This window comes from Aegilops tauschii, chromosome 6 (genome assembly GCF_002575655.3).
Source record: "Aegilops tauschii subsp. strangulata cultivar AL8/78 chromosome 6, Aet v6.0, whole genome shotgun sequence".
NCBI classification, from domain to species: domain Eukaryota; kingdom Viridiplantae; phylum Streptophyta; class Magnoliopsida; order Poales; family Poaceae; genus Aegilops; species Aegilops tauschii.
Genome location: NC_053040.3, coordinates 253,770,033 through 253,791,048, shown reverse-complemented (window position 1 = coordinate 253,791,048; position 21,016 = coordinate 253,770,033). Strand labels below are relative to the sequence as shown.

General features: G+C 47.3%; 1 protein-coding gene across 8 annotated transcripts; it reads left to right on the top strand.

The window, feature by feature from the left end:
• The first annotated feature begins 535 nt into the window (after positions 1-535).
• LOC109766427 (probable serine/threonine-protein kinase At1g54610) lies at positions 536-15,474 on the top strand. Of its 8 annotated transcripts, XM_073501364.1 has the most exons (10): positions 536-1,847; positions 1,948-2,175; positions 2,444-2,544; positions 2,622-2,724; positions 8,328-8,741; positions 8,827-12,316; positions 12,880-12,987; positions 13,064-13,177; positions 13,799-13,907; positions 14,790-15,474. In XM_073501364.1, the coding sequence occupies exons 1-6, from the start codon at positions 768-770 to the stop codon at positions 8,983-8,985; spliced, it is 2,085 nt and encodes a 694-aa protein (XP_073357465.1). In that variant the 5' UTR covers positions 536-767; the 3' UTR covers positions 8,986-12,316; positions 12,880-12,987; positions 13,064-13,177; positions 13,799-13,907; positions 14,790-15,474. The 8 variants fall into 8 exon arrangements, with proteins under 8 accessions (XP_073357465.1, XP_045085830.1, XP_045085834.1 ...); XM_045229895.2 differs by lacking the exon at positions 13,064-13,177 and having other exon boundaries at positions 13,799-13,866; positions 14,758-15,474; XM_045229899.2 differs by lacking the exon at positions 13,064-13,177.
• Positions 15,475-21,016: the final 5,542 nt, after the last annotated feature.

The window sequence follows — 21,016 nt, the reverse complement described above, 5'->3', positions numbered from 1 at the left end:
TGAGCTCTGGTGAACGCCATATCCACTCGCTCAGGCTTCCCAATCAAAATACCCAAGCTGGCCACAACCCGAGCATCCTGCAAAGGCTTGGATGAGGCCCCGGAGAAACGCAACCACGCCTGAGTAAGCGGCGTACCCTGAGGCTCCACCAGCTTCCACTCGTGGAACTCAAGGATGCCATCAGTTCCCGGTACATTACACATCCCAAAACTCAGCAATCTCTGCAGGTCCTCAACCGAAGGAAACTCAACTCTGAACATCTTATCAGCGAGACTGACGAGGTCCCACTGGAAGTCCCCAGGGGCAAGCTCCCGAAGCCTCTGCACGATCTGCGTCTCAGAGACCTCCCCTCTGGCGACCTTAACAATCCCCGTAGTATTGCAATAATAAGTGTCTCAACTTTAACATAGTATTAAAGTTGAGTCACTTATTTTGGGACCGAAGAAGTATTTGATATAGTGGACGGCATGTCAACCAGATGAAAATAAAAAATAAATATGATTGTCTGTTTCAAACATGTTGTAATTTGAAAATCAAAAGTATGGGTTGGGTAGTAGAGATGGGTGGCATGCACGTTACAAAATTCGTGCTCCCACGACCACCGCTTCTTGGAGGACCGTACCCCGCCTAGCTAGCTACACCTCTGGTTGTTGCGGGCGCGTGCCTGTCTTCCCCGCCGCGCGCGGTCCTCTCGGCTGTTGAGGCGCGTTCCGGCGGTCGGGGAGAAACGGGGAGCCGGCTCCGGCCGGCGGAACGGCGTCTCAATCATGGGCAGCCTTTGCTCCAAGGAGCAGGTTGTCGAGGAGGAACACGTGCCGGTGCCGGTGCCGGACAGGTTGCGGCTGCAGAAGGCGCCCAGCCAATCCCTGAAGCAGCTCATCACTCTCACCGCCAAGGAGGATTCTGCGGTCGTCGCGCCGGTCGTGCACGCCGTCATCAGCAGGTCCGAGTCCAGCGTCAAGCCCAAGGCGCAGCCTACCACCGCGCCCGAGAAGAAGGCTCCGGTGCTCGTCGTCGCCTCTCTCAACAAGTCGTACAGCACAGCCGGGCTCACGCACCACCGGCGGCCCACCGTGGACACCGGCGACCATGATGCAGCGGACCCCATCCCGCAGGGCGTGCCCCAGGGGTTCTCCGGCGAGCACGTGATCGCCGGCTGGCCGTCCTGGCTAACCTCCGTGGCCGGGGAGGTGGTCCACGGGTGGCTGCCCCGCCGTGCCGACACCTTCGAGAGGTTGGACAAGATCGGGCAGGGCACGTACAGCAACGTGTACATGGCGCGCGACCTGCAGAGCGGCAAGATCGTGGCGCTGAAGCGGGTGCGCTTCGTCAACATGGACCCGGAGAGCGTGCGGTTCATGGCGAGGGAGATCCACATCCTGCGCCGGCTTGACCACCCCAACGTGATCAAGCTGGAGGGCATCGTCACGTCACGCCTCTCCCACAGCCTCTACCTCGTCTTCGAGTACATGGAGCACGACCTCGCCGGCCTCGCCGCCACCCCAGGCCTCCGCTTCACCGAGCCGCAGGTCAAGTGCTTCATGAGGCAGATCCTGGCCGGGCTCCACCATTGCCACGGCCGCGGGGTACTCCACAGGGACATCAAGGGGTCCAACTTGCTCATCGACGACAACGGCGTGCTCAAGATCGCCGACTTCGGGCTGGCCACCTTCTTCGACCCGGCCAAGACGCAGCACCTCACGAGCAGGGTCGTCACGCTGTGGTACCGCCCGCCGGAGCTCCTGCTCGGAGCCACCGAGTACGGGGTCGCGGTCGACCTGTGGAGCACCGGCTGCATCCTCGCCGAGCTGCTCGCCGGAAAGCCCATCATGCCCGGACAGACCGAGGTTCCTAGCTAAGCTCGTCTTAGTAGTAATTTGATTTTGGTCTCTACTTACTCTCTAGTGGTGTAGTATGAAACTCGATCTCACTTGTGTGAGTGCGCAGATTGAGCAGCTGCACAAGATCTTCAAACTCTGCGGGTCGCCGTCCGAGGAGTACTGGGCCAAGGCGAAGCTGCCGGACGTGACCCTCTTTAAGCCGCAGCGACCCTACAGGCGCCGGACGGCCGAGACCTTCAGGGACTTCCCTCCCACGGCGCTGGACCTCGTGGACACGCTGCTGGCCATCGAACCCTCCGACCGGGGCACCGCAGCTTCGGCACTCGAGAGCCAAGTAAGTAGCCTCTCTCTTCCAGCGTCGCGCTCACAGCAGCATCAACTTGTACCGGTTTTCAGGCAAGGCTCCGTAGAACCAACCATTTTATCTTTCTTTTTTACATGAATAGAGTACCTATCACAAATTAGGTTTGGTTTTTCTTTGAAAAAAACCCCAAATTCTACAGAACCCACTCTTGCCTGAAAACCGGTAGTTTTATGCTATATACTCTGATTTTGCAGCGACTGACAGACACATTGCTGCAATGCAAATGGGATCTCATCAGTTCTTCAGAACCAAGCCGTTGGCGTGTGACCCGTCGAGCTTGCCCAAGTACCCGCCAAGCAAAGAGTACGACGCCAAGCTCCGCGGCAAGGAGGCCATGAGGTACTCGCATTGATCGCCACGGTTCCCGCCCTTAATTACGACGTGACTTTGACTTTTTTTTTTTTGGTTGTTGAAAGGCAAAACGCGGCGGCAACCATAGCAGGTAAGGGCTCCCTGTCCGTGAAGCCGGGAAGAAACGACGAACCCAAGCCAGTAGACGCCGTTGGAGCAGGCAGCCAGGTACGTACTAGTACTTCATTTCATTTCTTCTCATCTCATCCCATCCCTCATGTCTCACGACGTGCGCGCGCGTCAAAGGAACTCAAATTATTATTATTTTTTTTGAAAAAAGACTCTCCGGCCTCTGCATCAGAACGATGTATACGGCTACATTTATAGATAAAAGAGGTTCAACAAGGTCTTAATGTCTTGAAACAAATAAAAAACGGCAGGCTCATACAGAGCCACAACCCCAAGAACAAAAGGCCCAAAAAGCCACAACCGGCTGGCAAAACAAAAGATAGGTAAACTAATCGCCTATCCTATTACATGACCGCCATCCAAACCGGTTGAAGATATCCCGCGCTACCATCTCCCACCGGACAGATCCAGTAACCAAACGCTCCCTGGCCTCCGTCGAAGTGAGTAAGGACCACATACGGATCAGCGCGGTAGCCCGGAATAAAACCTGCAAAAAATGAATAGTTGTTGTTCTGTTAAAAGCCAAATCATTTCTGCAGTTCCAAATTGCCCATAACAATGCGCATGCTCCTACACGAATGTGTCTAACTGTTTCGGACTCTATCCCAACAAGCCACGTTCCAAATAATGCACTGACCGAATTCAGAGGAGTAATACTAAAGGCAATTTCCACAGTGCGCCACAAAACTCTTGCCAACGGGCAATCAAAAAAGAGGTGCTCGATAGTCTCGTCCCGATCACAAAAACTACACCTAGTAGATCCTGTCCAGTTGCGCTTAACCAAATTATCCTTTGTTAAAATTACTTGTTTATGCACAAACCACATAAACACTTTAATCTTCAAAGGAACTTTGACTTTTCAAACATGTTCAGAACTAGGAATAATACTAGAGTTAATGACATCGATATACATCGACTTGACTGTGAACTCTCCAGACCTAGTAAGCTTCCAACACAACTGATCGGGCTGATGAGCTAGCTGAACCTCCATCAGTCTACTCACCAAATGAAGCCATGCTTCCCATCGTTCGCCCACAAGCACCCTCCGAAACTGAATATTAAGGGGAATGGACTGCATAATCGTTGCAACAAGAGAATCACGACGCTGAACAATACGATACATGGACGGATACTGGAGCGCCAACGGCGTTTCACCAAGCCACGTATCCTCCCAGAAGCGAGTGGTGTTGCCATTACCGAGAATAAACTTTGTTCGATTAAAGAAGGCAGTTTTGACTCTCATAAGCCCCTTCCAAAACGGCGAATCAATTGGTCTCACTGTCACCTGGGACAAAGTCTTGGACTGCAGATACTTACTACGGAGAATCTGCGTCCACGTTGCCTCAGTCTCAACTGACAACTTATACAGCCACTTACTGAGAAGACATCTGTTCTTGACTTCAAGATTCTCAATACCAAGGCCCCCTGGTCCTTTGGTCGACAGATGATATCCCATTTGACGAGTCGGTATTTTCTCTTAAGTTCATCACTCTGCCAGAAGAATCGGGATCGATAGAAGTCCAGCCTTTTCCTAACCCCAACTGGGACTTCAAAAAAGAATAAGAGAAACATAGGCATACTCGTGAGCACCGAATTAATAAGAATCAATCGGCCTCCATAAGACATGAGTTTTCCTTTCCAGCAACTCAGTTTCTTTTCAAACCGATTCTCGATGCACTTTCACTCTCTGTTTGTTAGCTTACGATGGTGAATGGGTATACCTAGGTACGTAAAAGGTAAAGCCCCCAATTCACATCCAAACAATTGCCTATAAGCCTCTTGTTCGTCCTTGGCTCTACCAAAGCAGAACAACTCGCTTTTATGAAAGTTAATCTTCAATCCAGTCAATTGTTCAAATAAGCATAACACCAACTTCATATTTCTCGCTTTTGCCAAGTCGTGCTCCATAAAGAAGATTGTATCATCAGCGTACTGCAGGATGGACACACCACCATCAACTAGATGAGGCACCAAGCCACCCACCTGACCGGCCTCCTTTGCCCTACCTATCAGGATCGCCAACATATCAACCACAATGTTGAACAAGATGGGAGACATGGGATCACCTTGTCTCAGGCCTTTGTGTGTCTGGAAATAATGACCTATATCGTCATTCACTTTAATTCCAACACTCCCTTTTTGCGTGAAAGATTCTACCTGGCGTCGCCAAGCTTCATCAAAACTCTTCATGTGTAAGGCCTGTTGAAGGAACGGCCATTTGACTTTATCGTACGCCTTCTCGAAATCCACCTTGAAAATAACTCCGTCAAGTTTTTTCGTGTGAATCTCATAGAGTGTTTCATGAAGGACCACAACCCCTTCAAGGATGTTCCTGTCCGACATGGAAGCAGTTTGAGTAGGCTGCACCACAGCATGCGCAATCTGTGTGAGCCTAATCGTCCCGACCTTGGTAAAATTTTTGAAACTAACATTGAGAAGACAGATGGGCCTGAATTGCTCGATTCTCACAGCCTCTGTTTTCTTAGGAAGCAGGGTTATCGTACCAAAATTTAGCTGAAAAAGCTGAAGTTGTCCCGAGAACAAATCATGGAACATCGGCAACAGGTCCCCTTTAATAATATGCCAGCACTTCTTATAAAACTCAGCCGGGAATCCATCCGGGCCGGGAGCCTTATTATTTTTCATCTGCGAAATGGCCTCGAACACCTCCTTTTCAGAAAAAGGAGCGCTAAAATATCATTCTCAACAGCAGTAAGTTGAGGCACATCCTCAACCCTAAACTCATCCAGAGACACACAGTTATCCTCTGGGGGTCCAAACAACTGCTTGTAATACTCAGTAATGTATAACTTTAGGTTCTCCTGGCCGATAATCGTTCCCTCATCTTGTTCAAGCTGAAAGATCCTCTTCTTCCTGTGTTTGCCATTGGCGATCATGTGGAAGAATTGATTGTTCGCGTCCCCCTGGACAACTCTTCGTACCTTGGCCCGCAGAGCCCACTTTAATTCTTCTTCACGAAGAAGTTCTTTCAGCCTCATCTCTGCGTCAAGCTTGGCATGAAGCTCTGCGGCTGACAGAACCGTGGTTTCTGCTTTTACATCTAAGGACTGAATAAGGGTAAGGAGCCGTTCCTTTTCAACCTTATAAATCCCACTAAGATGCTTAGCCCACCCACGTAGGAAACTTCTCAGGTGCCTAATCTTATTCTGCCAGCGCTCAAGCGCAGTCCTACCTCCTGCATCCTTAGCCCACTCTCTGGCTACGAGATCAAGGAAGCCTTCTCTTTCAAACCAAGCAAGCTCGAACGAGAATAAGTTTTTGTTGCCCAGGTGGGAGGCCTCACCAGAGTCAGGAAATAAAGGCGTGTGGTCAGAAATACCACGAGAGAGAGCCTGAACTGTTACAAAGGGAAACTTCTGTTCCCATTCGACACTTGCCAGTACACGATCCAACTTTTCAAACGTTGGATTTGGCATTACGTTAGCCCATGTGAACTTCCTACCCGAAAGCTCAATCTCTCTCAGATCCAAGCTTTCAATGATAGTGTTAAACATGAACGACCATCTCCCGTCAAAGTTATCATTATTCTTCTCACCACGCCTCCTAATGATGTTAACGTCCCCCCTACCAGGATTGGGAGCTGCTCAGATCCGCAAACCCTAACTAGATCAGCCAAGAAATCCGGTTTGAATTCTGGCCGTGCAGCACCATAAACCGCCACCAGAGCCCAATCAAATCCATCAGCCTTCGACCGCACCCTAAACTTAACAGCAAAATCTCCCATGACCACACTTCGGACTTCGAGAGACTCGCATCTAACACCGAGTAAGATCCCACCCGATCTTCCTCGCGGCGGCAGACAGTGCCAGTCGAAATCAATACCACCCGATAAAGTATTGAGAAATTGTAGCGAGAAATTATCTCTACCAGTTTCCGATAAAGCAATAAAGTCCAATCTATGCTCGATAGACGCTTCTGCAAGAAACCTTTTTTTAGCCAAGTCCTTGAGACCTCTGCTATTCCAAAAGATTCCTTTCATATCTCGTCATGGAATTTTTTAGCCGTACGGATCCTGGCACTCCTACGCACTGCGGACGTCGGGTAGATCTTCCGCTTCCATTTGCGATTAGGACTGATCTTACTCTCCAGCCGGTCCTCACAACCAGGCTCAGGAGGTCTTACTACAGCAATCTCGACACTCTCCTCCTCCTCCTCAGGTTCAGAGAGGGGATTAGCAAGATTCGCACAAAAATTATCCAGCACCCGGACCCCCAAAGCATCAATATCGGAATCATTCATGGGTTTGATGGCTGCTAAGTTACGAATCATATCTAAAGCCCTCTCGGCCTCTAAATCCAGTAAATCATTAACGGAATTTGAAATTTTACCATCATTACTACCTAGTGAAATCCCTAATTGGTTTGCATTATCAACAATCTCATCGTTCGAAAAATGCAAGATGGACTTAGAAGTATTAATCGACATACCAGTAGTGACTTCAACGTCACGAAGCTTGGTCACCCTCATGGCGCACCGCTGCTGCATATCGTCCACCTCCGGATGGTCTTGAAGACGGCAGCTCAACCGTCGCCCCTCAGAAACCGGGCCCGGAATCCCGCCAAACGCTATCACCTCCTCCCGAGTGAAGTTGCCCGGGGAGGGACCTCCTGCCTCACCCCGAACACTCAGCCGGTCCCCACGGCAGGGAAACGGCACCGAGTCGGTTGATGGGGTAGCATGGGCCGCCTGCCCAAGCTCCCCATCCACCCCAGCCCGCCGGCAAGAGGTGCTCACCGGCGCCAACAGAGGGCCGGCCACCCTAGACACCGAGGGAGAAGAGGGCCCCGAGACCACCTGCCCCGAGCCCCCTCCATGGACCGGACCTGCCGCCTGCAGGTCCGTCCTAGCGAAAGGAGAAGAGGGTGCCGAGGCCACCTGCCCCGGACCCCCTCCCGAAGATAAAGCCTCCATCGCGGATACCTCGTCCGGCGCGAAAGGAGAAGAGGGCGCCGAGGTCACCTGCCCCGAGCCCCCTTCAGAACTCGGAACCACCACCTGCAGCTCCGTCCTCGCAACAGAAGAAGAGGGAGCCGAGAACACCATCCCCAGACCCCCTCCCGAATGAAAAACCTCCACGGCCGGACCCTCAGTCTGAGAAGGAACAACAACATGGGTAGGAGCCTCCTCCTCCTCTCCCCTGACTGAGGTCGGCGAAGTCCCAAGGACGAGACACGAAGCATCCTCAAAATCCAAAGTGGGTAACGTGTGCTCAAAAGCCTCAAAAGACTCCACCCGCTCACTCCACAGTCTCGGAGGTGCAGAAGCAGGCTCGAGAGACCCAAACCTCAGAGTGGTCAAAGGCACCGAGGAGGGTGGAGCCGTCCCGTCCCCGGTCGTCTGAGCAACAGACCCCAGTCCCTTGGACAACTCTCGTCCAGGATCAGCGACCGGATTCTCCTTAGCTCCCGCGCCGTCATCACCCTCGTGCATATCAACCTCAGTCACGGTAGTTGCCTCGGCGAACCGGCTCTCATCCTCAAACTCAATCTCTAGGTTGTAAATCTGGCCTCAATATGACCACTTTACCACATCAGGCACGAACTCAATGTCCATACATACATACATACACACACACTACATAATACAGTAATAACATAATAATAATTTATTTATGTTTGCAGAGGAGGCGGGTGCGTAACAACCCGAAGAGCAGCAGCCACCACTACAGCACGCTGGAGGACAGCGTGTCGGGATTCCGCATGGAGCCGCGGGCAGTCGCCGGGCAGCTGTCGACGATGCAGAACGCCGGGCAGTTCGGGTCGACGTGGTACAGGAAAGACGACCAGCGCGGCCGCGGGGTCCAGCGAACGACCAGCTCCGTCAGGGTGTCGAACCACGCCGCGCACCTGACGTCGCAGAGGTCCTACGCCACGTCCCGGGGCACCGACCTGCACCCGAGCTCGTCGGCGGCCAGGAACACCAACTCCAAGTACAACCGCCTCGACGTCGCCGAGCCCGCCAATGCGCTTGACAGGCCCGTCCCTGCCAACAAAGACACCGCCATGCCCACGAGGGACGCCCCTTCAGCTGTGCCTGTGAGTATCTGTCTAATTTTGCTGCTGCTGCTGCAGCGCGACGCATTCTTTGACACGCGCTGATGGTGTGTTTGTGATTCATCAGGGTTACGGAGGGCGGAACCGGAGGATGAACTACTCCGGCCCGCTGGTGCCGCCGGGAGGGAACATGGACGAGATGCTCAAGGAGCACGAGCGGCAGATCCAGGCGGCGGTGCGCAAAGCGCGCGTCGACAAGGAGAGGACCAACCGCAACCATTACTGACCAGCGGTAGGAAATGACATGCCATCCTCACCGCCAGATCGAGCCTGTCGTGCGTGCACAGAAACACCTCCACCATAGGCGACCTGCAGGGATCTCCAACGCGGGCTCGGGCTCGGGCTCGCTGCTGCCGCCGCACGGTGCCACGTCCCGAGAGTCAGGCTTTCCTTGATCCATGTATATAATACGTAGCAGAGTTGGAAGGATTCGGAAAGCCTGCCTTGTACACCGGGCTGTATTGATGAAAAAAACATGTGTGTACCGACAAACCGGATGGTCATGGCCCATGCAGCATAACAGTATACTACTCCCTCCCTTCGTTTCTAAATACAAGTCTTTTTACAGATTTCAATATGAACAACTACCTACGGAGCAAAATGAGTGAATCTACACTCTAAAATATGTCCATATGCAGTCCATATTAAAATCTTTAAAAGGATTTATATTTAAGAACGGAGGGAGTAGAATCTAACGCGAGAATTACCACGCATTCATTAAAATACCAACAACAGACGTGCTTCTCCCCCAAACCATCCGGATAGACAAAACAATTTGTTTTACATGAATCACTCTACTTGTACTGAGGTTTAAAATGCTTGTAAGTTCCCACTTGATAAAACAAAAAGGACCACAACACAAGCATCAGAAAAGGAGGCCTGTTGCAATTCATATCCAAGCTTAACAAAACATGAAAACCTATGAGATCTAAGGGAGTACCTCTACATGAGTAAAAGAGACCAGGTAGCAAAGAAAACAAACATCCCTAAATAACAGATCAAAAATGAAAATGTAACAAGCTACCAGTTAAAAAACAAGCTATTCAGAAATTTGAAGGATTTTAAAGCCCCAACTTCATAATGTTCAAAACATCATACGGTTCATTGACTGAGGCATCATTTAGTCTCTTTCACAAGCACAATTTCCACCTCCCTATCATCTCACAGGCATCTGTATTTGTAATTTGCTTACGTTATTTGTAGTAGTTCTGTTAATGGATTTACCCTGATTTTGTCCATGAGAATTTGCTCCTTCAATTTGTTCAAGATAAATGATACAGACTTGACAGAACCATGAATGATAAAATAATCATAAGTTTTACTTTGGTCGAAATAAGCAACTACTCGAGCGTATATAACTTGCTTGAAAGTATGGTAATCTCTAAATATGTAAGATCAATCTGCATATTCCGAAGTTACCCTGTTTCAAGAAGTGTGAACCAACTGTTTATTTCATACAGTTGTGTTCCTATGAGGATATTATAACTTTTGAAATTCTTCTTCACATCTATGAAGTGCATGAAGACGCTCCGAAGAGTGCAACCACCAACGAAGCCTCTAGCCTGAGTTCACTTCCTGAGAAGAAAAGAGAAGTCTAGCCAGATAGAGAAGTCTTAGATAGTGCAGCATAGCTAGAGAACAGACACTGCTACTTGACATTTGCCAAAAGAAGTATGCATTCGAGCCAAACCAAGGCCATTAAATTTTGCTCCAACTCTTAGACCAGTAAAATGCACAGTGATGAAGAACTATGCCTATCTGAAATTTGCACCATTATTTTTGTTTCTCTAACCGGCAGCGGGTTTTAACCATTTGTAGTGCAGTATGACGTGATAAGAAAATATTATGCCTTCATAATGGAAGGAAGGTGGATTACAAAACCAAAGCTCCAATCTGATGCAGCCAAAAGATATATCTGATTAATTAGGATATGCTCATAACCATTGGAAATAGTACTCTATTGAACCTGCATCCCCCGCCATAGACGTGAAAATTACAATCATACGATCACAATCCTGGATCATGTGCTGATGGCTTGGGTGGGGGTGTCAAAATAAGGTACTCCCTCCATTCCATAATGTAGTGCGCTCACGCTTTTCGAGATTTAACCTTGACCATAAATTAGACCAATAATACATAAATCATTTTACTGAAGACTTATCCTTTGAAAACTTCTTCCTAATACAAATTCAAAGGTATCTGTGATGCTCCTGCTGCAGTCGCCCATGTTGGTTAAATGTATGGTCAAAGTTAAATCACGAAAAGCGTGGACGCACTACATTATGGAATGGAGGGAGTATTAAACAACAGATGAAAATATGATCTATGAGTGCGCAAGAATACATAGCTCTCAATTTTTTTCATGGTAAAATCTTCAATGATTTTTTTCCTTTTGTGCATAAGAAGAAAAGGCTCATGGTTGTACACTGAAGCCAGATACTGGACATAAGAAGAAAACTGGGCATAAGGAAATCTGATATAGATTTGCTTAAGCAGGCAAAGCTGTAGGCGAGGATTCTACACACCTTTTCCACGAACCTGATCGTTACTCGTTTATAAACTTGATTTATATATTGGAAACAAAAAGTGACTAAGTGCATGGAAGAGACCGCATTGGTCTTTAAGTAGAAATAACTATAAGTACCATTGCACGCACATCTTCCCCAAACCTGTTGACAAATGCAGTAGAAATATATTTGTTTGTAAACTTTAATTTCGGAAATTATAGCCACAAACATCAAAATGCCAGTTGAGTCGTTGCTGAACTGGTCGTATTAGAAACCCATGTAAAAGAAAGGCCGCCACTTTGCCATTTGTACCACCCATAAGGAATAACAAAAATAAGAAACTAAACATTTACTCCCTTCATAATCTAATATAAGAGCATTTGGATTACTAAAATAGTGATGTAAACGCTCTTATATTAGTTTACAGAGGGAGTATATAGCTTAATGTATGGCCCGGCAAAAATAAAATAACATAATTTTTCATCAAATAATGAAGGTGAGAAAAATAAAGAAGCACTGCAAGTTAAAATGTATTCCCTCCGTCCGGGAAAAGTTGTCCCCATGAAGTTTTTGCAAAAAACCCCTCGAAGCAACTCCGACCGAACCCGCAGTCCATCATCCCCTTCGACAGCTCCGCTCGTGCAGCTCCACCGCTCCCCCGCGACACCGCGCAGCTCCACCACGCCGCGCCGCCGCGACCCGCAGCTCCACCACGCCCCTCCGCCGCGACCCGCAGCTCCACCACGCCGCGCCAGCGTGACCCGCAGCTCCACCGCTCCCTCCATCCCTGCCCGTCGATTTGTTCCCTAAAATACTCACCTTTCCCTATCACTGCCCGCGACGAGGCCGAATGTGTACCACTCCAGCATCCCCGGCGCGGCGTACAGCCTGAGGAAGAGGCAGTCGTGGGCGGCGCGGAAGGCGCCGTCGGCCTCCACCAGCGCCTCGATGTAGGTGTTGGAGCCACCGGCAAAATTTCAAATTGGGAAGAGCAAAATCTCACCTTTCCTTTTCCGGCGGATATGAAGGCGGCTCTCTCCTCTTCATAGGGTACGTGCAGAGCACACCCCTACAGGCTCTCTCCTATGAAATCTTGTCTAGCTAAATTTAATGGTCTCGCTGCTCCCTGCTCAATTTTGGTGCCTGTGGTGTCTCGAGTCTGAATTGGAAATCAGAACCAGTTCCATAATTTTCAGTTTGTAAAATTTCACTGAATTTTACTGTATGAGACAGCCTCTATAATTTTCAGCTCCATAATTTTCAGTTTGTAGAGCTGGAGGTCAGATTCAGCTCCATAATTTAATTGAATTTTATTGAGAGAAGTCATATACTCCCTCTCTCAGTTCTTCTGCTGCATGGCCATTCCTTAAAGAAACACGACACAGCAAAATTCAGAGGAACATCCTCAAGCCCTTGTTCTTATTCTTATTCTGTAATCTAAATTACTCACTGAATTTTCATTCTTATTCTTACTGTCAAAATTCAGAGTTGGGAGTAGTTGTTGTTGACTAAAGGTTATGCCCCCAATGCCAATATTGACAGGAGTAGTAAGAGTAGAAGAAGATTACTGTATTCACTGAATTATTTTTGACAGTAGTTGTTGTTAACTAAAGGTTACGCCGTCGACCAATTCACATTGCTGGCGCCGCTGTCCCACCGATGGTCAGCACAGTGCCCATCTCCACCGCTCCCCCGCGCAGCTCCATCCCCTCCTGCATGTGGTCAATTCAGTTCTACTTGAAATTTGATACGATGCTTTCGTTGAGTCTCAAGTACAAAGGGTGGGGGTACATATAGGTTGCCAGCGCAACGAGACAGGAGTCGTGGAGCCGATCGTGTGCTCGATCGTGGGAAGGTGGAGGAGACCGAGTCCACGGTCTAACACTACTGTTTCCCCCATTCCATTACAGTGTTAGTGTTGATGTCTGTTGTGTTTACTGAAAAAATAGTCTTTGGTGTGATGTCTGTTGTGTTCTCCACTGAAAAAAGTAATCTGATTGTAGCACTGGAGTAGTCACAAATGCCATTTTCCCAAATTTGCACTGGAGTAGGCATGCGGTGCTGCTATGTGTGTTGGAGTAACAGCTCTGTAATTGTATGACACTGAATGTGTGGAGTAACATCTTTTACATCTCGGTTTTGGTCAAAACTGAATGTTGATTGCTTGCATCATCTACTCTGAATGATTTATACTGACAACTTCAGCATTTGTAGACTTTGTGTTCCGGCAGCAGCTAAAAACCCTACATCTTGTCTCTCCGTTTTCAGAAGCTGTTGTTTCAATTGTTACTGAACCTTGTTAAGTTTTAAACAAAATGATTACTAGTGCATCTAGGAATCATTTAAGTTCTGCTGCTATATAAAGTGGTGCTGCTATATGACCATGCTGGAATATGCATTTACATAGACTGACTGATGGCTCAATATATTCTTGACTTTGTTACTGTATTTATCTAGAGACTGGGAGTATATCACCATGTCCTGACTTCGTTACTCTTGCACTCACCTATGCTGCTCTTGCACTGATTTCAGCTCCCTCTCTCAGTTGTTCTGTTGCATGACCATGTATAGATAGAAGTTGTTCCCTGTGGTCCAAATAGGTGAGCGAGCCATCCATCGAATTGCCCGCAAAAATCAAAATGTAACTAAGATTGTTCACTTAAACTTCACTGTACAGCAACTTAAATTTTGTGCATCTACTGTTTACTCCACTGTACATGTACAAACTTGAATTTGTGTGACATGATCTTCTGTTGGTTGCTACTCCACTGGATATTGACTGAATAGACTAAACTGTAGGATAGTGGTGCTGGTCCATCTAGAGCACTACTCCCATTTTTGCTCACAATTATTCTGATAAGGACTACTCCTAGTAACAAAACAGATCATTTACTGAAAATAGCTCTACATTTCTTCTTTCTAATGGTTGTTCCTTTAGCAATAGCTCTACATTTACTGAAAACAAACTTGATGTACCGAGAAGAAAGTTGGGCATTGTTTACTGAAGATAAACTTTATCTACTAAAAATAAACAATCACTGATCAGCAGCAGTTCTCGTCACCATGATAAGACAAGCTAGATGCTCTATTTTTAATTAACAGTAATCCATGATCAGCAGCAGTTTCTTTCACTAAATTTCAGTTAACAGCAATCCATGATTTTTTTTTGACAATGATCAGCAGCAGTTTCTTTCACTAAATTTCAGTTAACAGCAATCCATGATTTTTTTTTGACAATGATCAGCAGCAGTTTCTTTCACTAAATTTCAGTTAACAGCAATCCATGATTTTTTTTTGACAATGATCAGCAGCAGTTTCTTTCACTAAATTTCAGTTAACAGCAATCCATGAATTTTTTTTGACAATGATCAGCAGCAGTTTTTGTATTAAAATTAATGTACTCCATGAATTTTAAGTTAACAACTGAATTTACTCCATGATTGGCATTGTCATGATTCAGTTAACAGTAAATCAACCTCACTAATTTTCAGGAACAGTACTCTGACGGAGTACCTTCTTTCAGAGTGCAGAGAAGCAAAATTGTTCTGATCAGCAGCAGCACAGCACAGTCACTTGGATCAGAGGAAGAGGAACATCAGCAGCACGGGAAGAGGAGCAGCAGCGGCGGCAGCACGGGCAGAGCTCCTCCGGCGGCAGGGGAGAAGCAGCCGCACGGGCGCACGAGCAGAGAAGGAGCAGCACGGCCGGGGTTGGCAGCGGCGGCTGGGGTTGCCGCGAGTGCGAGGAACTAGTCAGGGATGCGAGGAGGGCGATGAGGAGGAGGCGCCCGTCGAAGTGGTCGCCTTGGAGGAGCAGCCGCAGGTGGGCGGCGGGGCAGCGACGCTGGTGGGCGGCGGCACAGGTGGGCGGCGGCGCAGGTGGCCGGCGGGGCAGGGGAGCAGGTGGGTGGCGGCGCAGGTGGGTGGCGGCACAGGTGGGCGCCCGCTGTTTCTACGGCGGCTGCCGACGGCCGCTTGGTCCAGCCGTGGTCGAAGGAGGAAGAAGCAGAGGTGAGGGGGGATTAGCACGAGATTTAAAATCAGAAGGTTTTTTTTGCAAAATTAGAAATGAACTGAGCTGGGGACAACTTTTCCCGGATGGAGGGAGTATCTCACAAAATTTCAAAAAAGAAATTGTATCTCACAGACTAATTAGTCTGCCGCTTAATTGCGGTGTATATTTAAAAACTTATTTCCATTCAGATCCAACATGCAAGTTTCTTTTCTAAACAATTAGAAGTAAGTGATCCAAAGACAGAAAGTAGGAGCCAAGTTGACTCTTGCAACTCATTGGCAAATGAAAAGGCAAGAGGGAAACCATATCTAAACTGTTATGCAGTTTCAGTTCCAGAAAATTTAGTACCAAGCATTTGCGAAGTTTTAGCACCCAATTAAGAAGCTTTAATAGTATGTTTGACAGAATTTATTCGCATAAGAAATAGTAGACTGGCCGCATAGAAAATATAGATATAAGAATGTAAACACAGAGAGGATCTTCTTGCGTCCGCTTGCCAGTCCAATCCTAAATATCATATGCAGGGATGCATAACAATTAGGTAGAGAATTCAACAACTAATTTAGAAGGGCAGAGAACAAAATCTTTAACACAACCGTTAGAAGGTGCCATTTATTTATTTCCATTTAAGAAGGAGAATAACACTGTTCTTAACTGGATGGCAGTGCTTATATTTAGATACAGAGAAGGATCCACGGGTGTGCAGTATTGTGGCTATATTACTCTTTTGGATGCCAAGCATTTGAGCCGGAAGAGACAACAGAATATTAGGGATGACATGGATAGAATTCTAGCTTGTACATAAAATTCTTTTTAACCTGATTATAATGTAAAGTTAGATATAAACATTTTAGAAAAGCATGACCAGAGTTGTACAATATTTTGTACAAATATTATTAGTATTGCCTATCATAGTAAGCCGTCCATGTTTCTTTGAAGTACAAAACTACTACAGACTAAAGGAGAGCCAATTCTAGAATCTTATCACTCAGCTGTGATTACAATAAGCTCAGTAGTTGCTCAACCCCTCCGCTCCAACTCTAGAACAACCAGTCCTGCAGTAATCAAAATAGACCAACCAAAATGGCTAACTCCATAAGCCCAAATGCACACACCAAAATTTGAGAAATCCAAAACTGATTAAGAAAACTAAGCCTACTCCTCCAAGCCACCAAACATAAGATGGCCATCAGGCAACGGTTGAGAGAACATGGCAGAATTAGATTCATGTGGAAGTTAATTTCCATGGGTTCTCCAAATGACAGAAAACAACACAATTCAAGAATGAAAACAAATGACGAATTCTTTCATGAAAACACATAGAATCTTTGAGTGCATCAGATCACATACTAAACACATTAACATGAGAGATGAGTCAATTAAAGGGAGAAATAGGGGACGAGAAGTGGAGGATTCGACCGGGCGGCGCTGGTAGGGGGAGATTGGCACAAGAGGTAGCAGGTAAGGTCAACCGTCATGCCATCGCTCCCAGATCTCCGGTTTCTCTTGTTCAATCCTCCTCGCAGCCGCCGGTGCCCTCTTCCGCCACAAGCGCTGCTGCCAAGCCCGCTTAGAGGCATGAAGGCACTGCAGCGCCGGGGAGGCATCCGTGGAGATGATGCGACGCGGATCCTAGGCTGGTCGCGACGGGCGGCGCAAGTCAGAAGAGACGGGGTGGAGGTGGTGCCCAAAATGTGCGCTCGACCAGCAGGCTACCGCGATGAGTAGATTCGGTGCGGCGCAGAGAAGGCGGGGCCAAAGGCGGCGCAACGCCGTGCGGCTCCCCTCTCGATCTTGCTCGGTAGTGACAGGGGAGATGTTGGTCATGGGTTGAGTGGGAGCTAGATCGAGAAAGAAAGGAGATCGAAGTGGAGGAAGAAGATAAGGCGGCGGTTGCACGAGGAACATACTACTCCCTCTTCCGATATATTTGTCGCTCGGAATTTTCTCCGACCAGGTGAAAACGGGAAAAAGTACCGAACTATCCGCCGGCCGCCTTCCTTCGCTCCAATTGAGAGCCCGAGGTCAGCCGCTCCTACGCCGTCCGCCACAGCTCCAGTGTCCTTCTCAAATTGATCCACAGCTCCAATCCTCTGCTGCTCCCCTGCTCCTCTCGAGTTGATCCACAGCTCCAATCCTCTGCTACTCCGCTGCTTGATTTTGGCTCTGGTCCTCTGTTGTTCGCCTTGAGCCCGAAGTCCGCCGCTGCTCCTGTCGGCACATGGTGCTCGTCACTTGTTGCCTGTAGTGTCCCTTTCGCCTGGTTCGAGACCTGAATTTTTGTGTGAAAATCCCACAAGATTGAAGTGATTTTAAACTGAAGTTTTCACGTCCCTCATAAGTGCAAAAAGAGAGTAACTGTTGCAGGTTCTACTGCTCGATACCTTGGTTTGGGGTGATTGGAGGAACAGATACTTAGTACTCCCTCCGTAAACTAATATAAAAGCGTTTAGGTCACTATTTTAGTAATCTAAACGCTCTTATATTAGTTTACAGAGGGAGTACTTCAGTTTGATTGGAGTGGTCTGCTGATTGAAGTACTTGGTTCTTCAACTTTATCCTCTGTTGTTGTTCCTCTTGTCTGGTTCATCAAGTAAATTGTGGTCGGATTCTGAAGATCACACTCGAGCAAACGGTTACTCTGAATGTTCCACAGCAGAAAATCAATCACAGGAATAGCAACAACAGCAAAGGTCAATTGTGTGAACTGCAACAACAACAAGATCAATTGACAAATTAAGAGTAGGTGCGTTGCTCCATTTTCAGTAACAGTATTGTTGTCACAGTGACTTGCTTTCCATTTAACTTGATTTACTGTTAACTTGACATTTCTTGATTTACTGTTAACTTGATATATATGGGCAGTTTAAAAATGTTCACAACAGGCAATGTATGGTCAGTATAAAAATGGTTGATTTACTCCATTTTTAAAACAACTGACACAGTTACACATTTTTAAGGCAACTGACACGGTATTGTCAAACTTATATGTTCAGTAAGGTGCTCTGCTGAATTTATATGGTCAGTGAGGTGCTTTGCAAAAAATTTAAGCAACAAATTTAGTTAGGTGCTTTGCTGAGTACTCCTAGGTGGGAGATAAACATGTTGAGTACTCCTAGGTGGGAGTACTCCAAAGAATACAGATAAATGCCAAAGGAGTAGTGCTGATATGTACTTCTATAGTTTCTGTCAGAATATGTATGAACGACCAATGTGTCAAAAAGAACAGACAAAGTGAGTTTTCTAGTGGCATCTGACACAATGCAAGATTTTACTGTACCTGTGCAAGATTTTACTGTACATGTGTAATTGCTGACACAATGCAACACTCAAAAGAGAGATTTATAGTGGCATGGCTTGCACTACTAGAATTCCATGAGTAGCAACTGTGCAAAAAGAGGTGCAGCATAATACTACTAGGGCTGGTTTTGCTTTTTAGTTAAGGACAGCAAGGCAACTCTTGTACTCCAAATTAAGACTTGTAAGGAAGTTGGGTTTCTGCAGTACAAAAAAATACTAGTCGATACAACAAATACAACAGATGGAGTAAAATTTTAAATCAACTTAAGTTACACAATTACTGAATTTATATGCACCTATGTGCATAAAAATTCCAAGTGCTTTAAGCACATTTCTGAATTTATATGCACCTATGTGCATAAAAATTCAGAAATGGGCTTTTAAAGCACTTTACCGAATTAATATGCACCTATGTGCATAAAAAATCAGTTAAGTGCTTTTTAAACCACTTTGCTGAGTTAATATGCATCTATGTGCATAAAAATTCAGTTAAGTGTTTTTTAAACCACTTTGCTGAATTAATATGCACCTATGTGCATAAAAATTCAGTTAAGTGCTTTGGAGGAATTTGAAGGCTATCAGGTTTACAAGCTCAACATAATTTTCCTAACTCTGCAGGCGTGCATGATTGAGATCCTGAACCATGCAAGGGGCAATGGGTATAAAACACCCCATGTGAACAAGGAAAGGCTTGAGGGTCTTGGGCAGCTGATTTTTTGTCGAAAGAGACCACCTGCGCGAACGAATTGCCAAAAAGGACCACCTGCAGATGAATTTGCCAAAAAGGACCCCCTCGGCCGTGGCGGCAGGCGCGGCAGGTGACACGTGGCACCTGCCGCCACGTCAGGAGGTGGCGAGCCCTGCCGCCACAGCAGGAGGCGGCCGCGCAGTGTATAACAATTTTTTTACAGCGCCAGCAGCCGGGACGGAATGGGCCAGGCGCAGTGGGCCATGCCGCCACCGGGCGAGGCGGCCAGCGCTGTGGCTGCCGCTCCTGGCCGACAAGCCCTGCTGTTCGCGGGCCCAGCCGGTGGGCCATGCTGCCACTGCGGCAGGCGGCATCTCTGGTAGACGCAACGGAGACGACCCTGATTCCGACGCTGACGGCGGCGACTCCCTCGCGCGGGAATATGGACGATGATGCCCTGCTTTTGGTTCTTTTGCCCGGGAATCAGTCCTGCTTTTGCTACTTTTGCCTCAGCTGATGCGACGGCACGGTGAGAATCACTCTGGCTATTGCTTGAGCGGATGCGACGGCACTGCGGTAATCAGTCGCTCGCTGCGAGAATCCCATGCTGCGGGAACCTGTTGTGCCGACACTACAGGGATCCTAAAATTTCCCGCCTAATTTTGCCTGTTCGCGCTTATTTTCTCGCCATCATTTGTTGTCTGAGCCTATAAAAGGAGACACCGAGGCTTCGTCTAGCCAACCTCGAAATCGCCATTGCGCAAAGTGTGTAACACATTCTTTCAGTCGGTATGAGTTTGTCTTGCTCGGATCAAAGCATTAGGCCAACGAAAATGAAGAATGCAAGTTTGCCTCCGGGGGTGGCAGTCCTGCGTTGTTGGTGTGGCGATCTTTGCAAGGTGAAGGAGGTGACGGAGAGACAGAGAAAGAAAGAAAGGGCTCGTGAGGCCAAGGCAGCCGAAGAAGCTGGCGATGGAAAAGGAAAATATCCACGCTGGACTCAGTAGATTCGTGTGGTAGTATTTTAAATTTCACAATGGTTTGTATCTTAATTTCTGCAGTTTAATGTAGCTTTATTTCAGTAGCTAAATGTAGCTTTATTTCAATAGTACGATGTATCTTATTTTCAATTGGACCGTGTCGTAATGAAAAAATATATAGTTTTAGAATAAATTAGTGGCATTTTCTTCCCCTCCACTAATTATCGAACATCCTGCAACAACTACAAAATGAAATTAAGATAGAACATAATCTCATACAATAAGAGAGTACAAACTAATAATGCAAGTACATCTGAATTAAACGGTAGAACTGGAATACAACTTAAAAACTACATGAAGGCATCATCGTCATCCTCCGTCGATGCAGAACTCTTGCCCTTCGAGGATGCAGAACTCTTACCCTTGGATGATGCAGAACTCTTGCCCTTCGAGGATGCAGTACTCTTGCCCTTGGACGATGCAGAACTCTTGCCCTTTGACGATGCAGAACCCGGAAGCGGCGGCATGAAGATATCATCTTCGTCCTCGCTGTCGTCGGTCCATAAAAATGGATGCTTTGCTGCAGTCCTTCTGAAAGTTTCACTCTTCGGCTCCACTACCTTCTTCCACCTTGCATGCAACCTAAGAAGTTCTTTACGTACCTCCTCATAGGTCCTTTCAGGGCACCCAGACCTACGTAATTCGTGAGCCAACTCATTCATTATGGTGTCTCTACCGCTGAGTTTGTCCCATGGAACTATCCTATTG

What these genes read in the sequence shown, in the direction of transcription:
- LOC109766427 (XM_045229901.2), top strand. Translation starts at nt 768, where the DNA reads ATGGGCAGCCTTTGCTCCAAGGAGCAGGTTGTCGAGGAGGAACACGTG. An exon ending in CTTCGGCACTCGAGAGCCAA is followed by an intron (nt 2,176 to 2,443) that starts GTAAGTAGCCTC and finishes GGATCTCATCAG; the next exon opens with TTCTTCAGAACCAAGCCGTT. An exon ending in CGCGGCAAGGAGGCCATGAG is followed by an intron (nt 2,545 to 2,621) that starts GTACTCGCATTG and finishes GGTTGTTGAAAG; the next exon opens with GCAAAACGCGGCGGCAACCA.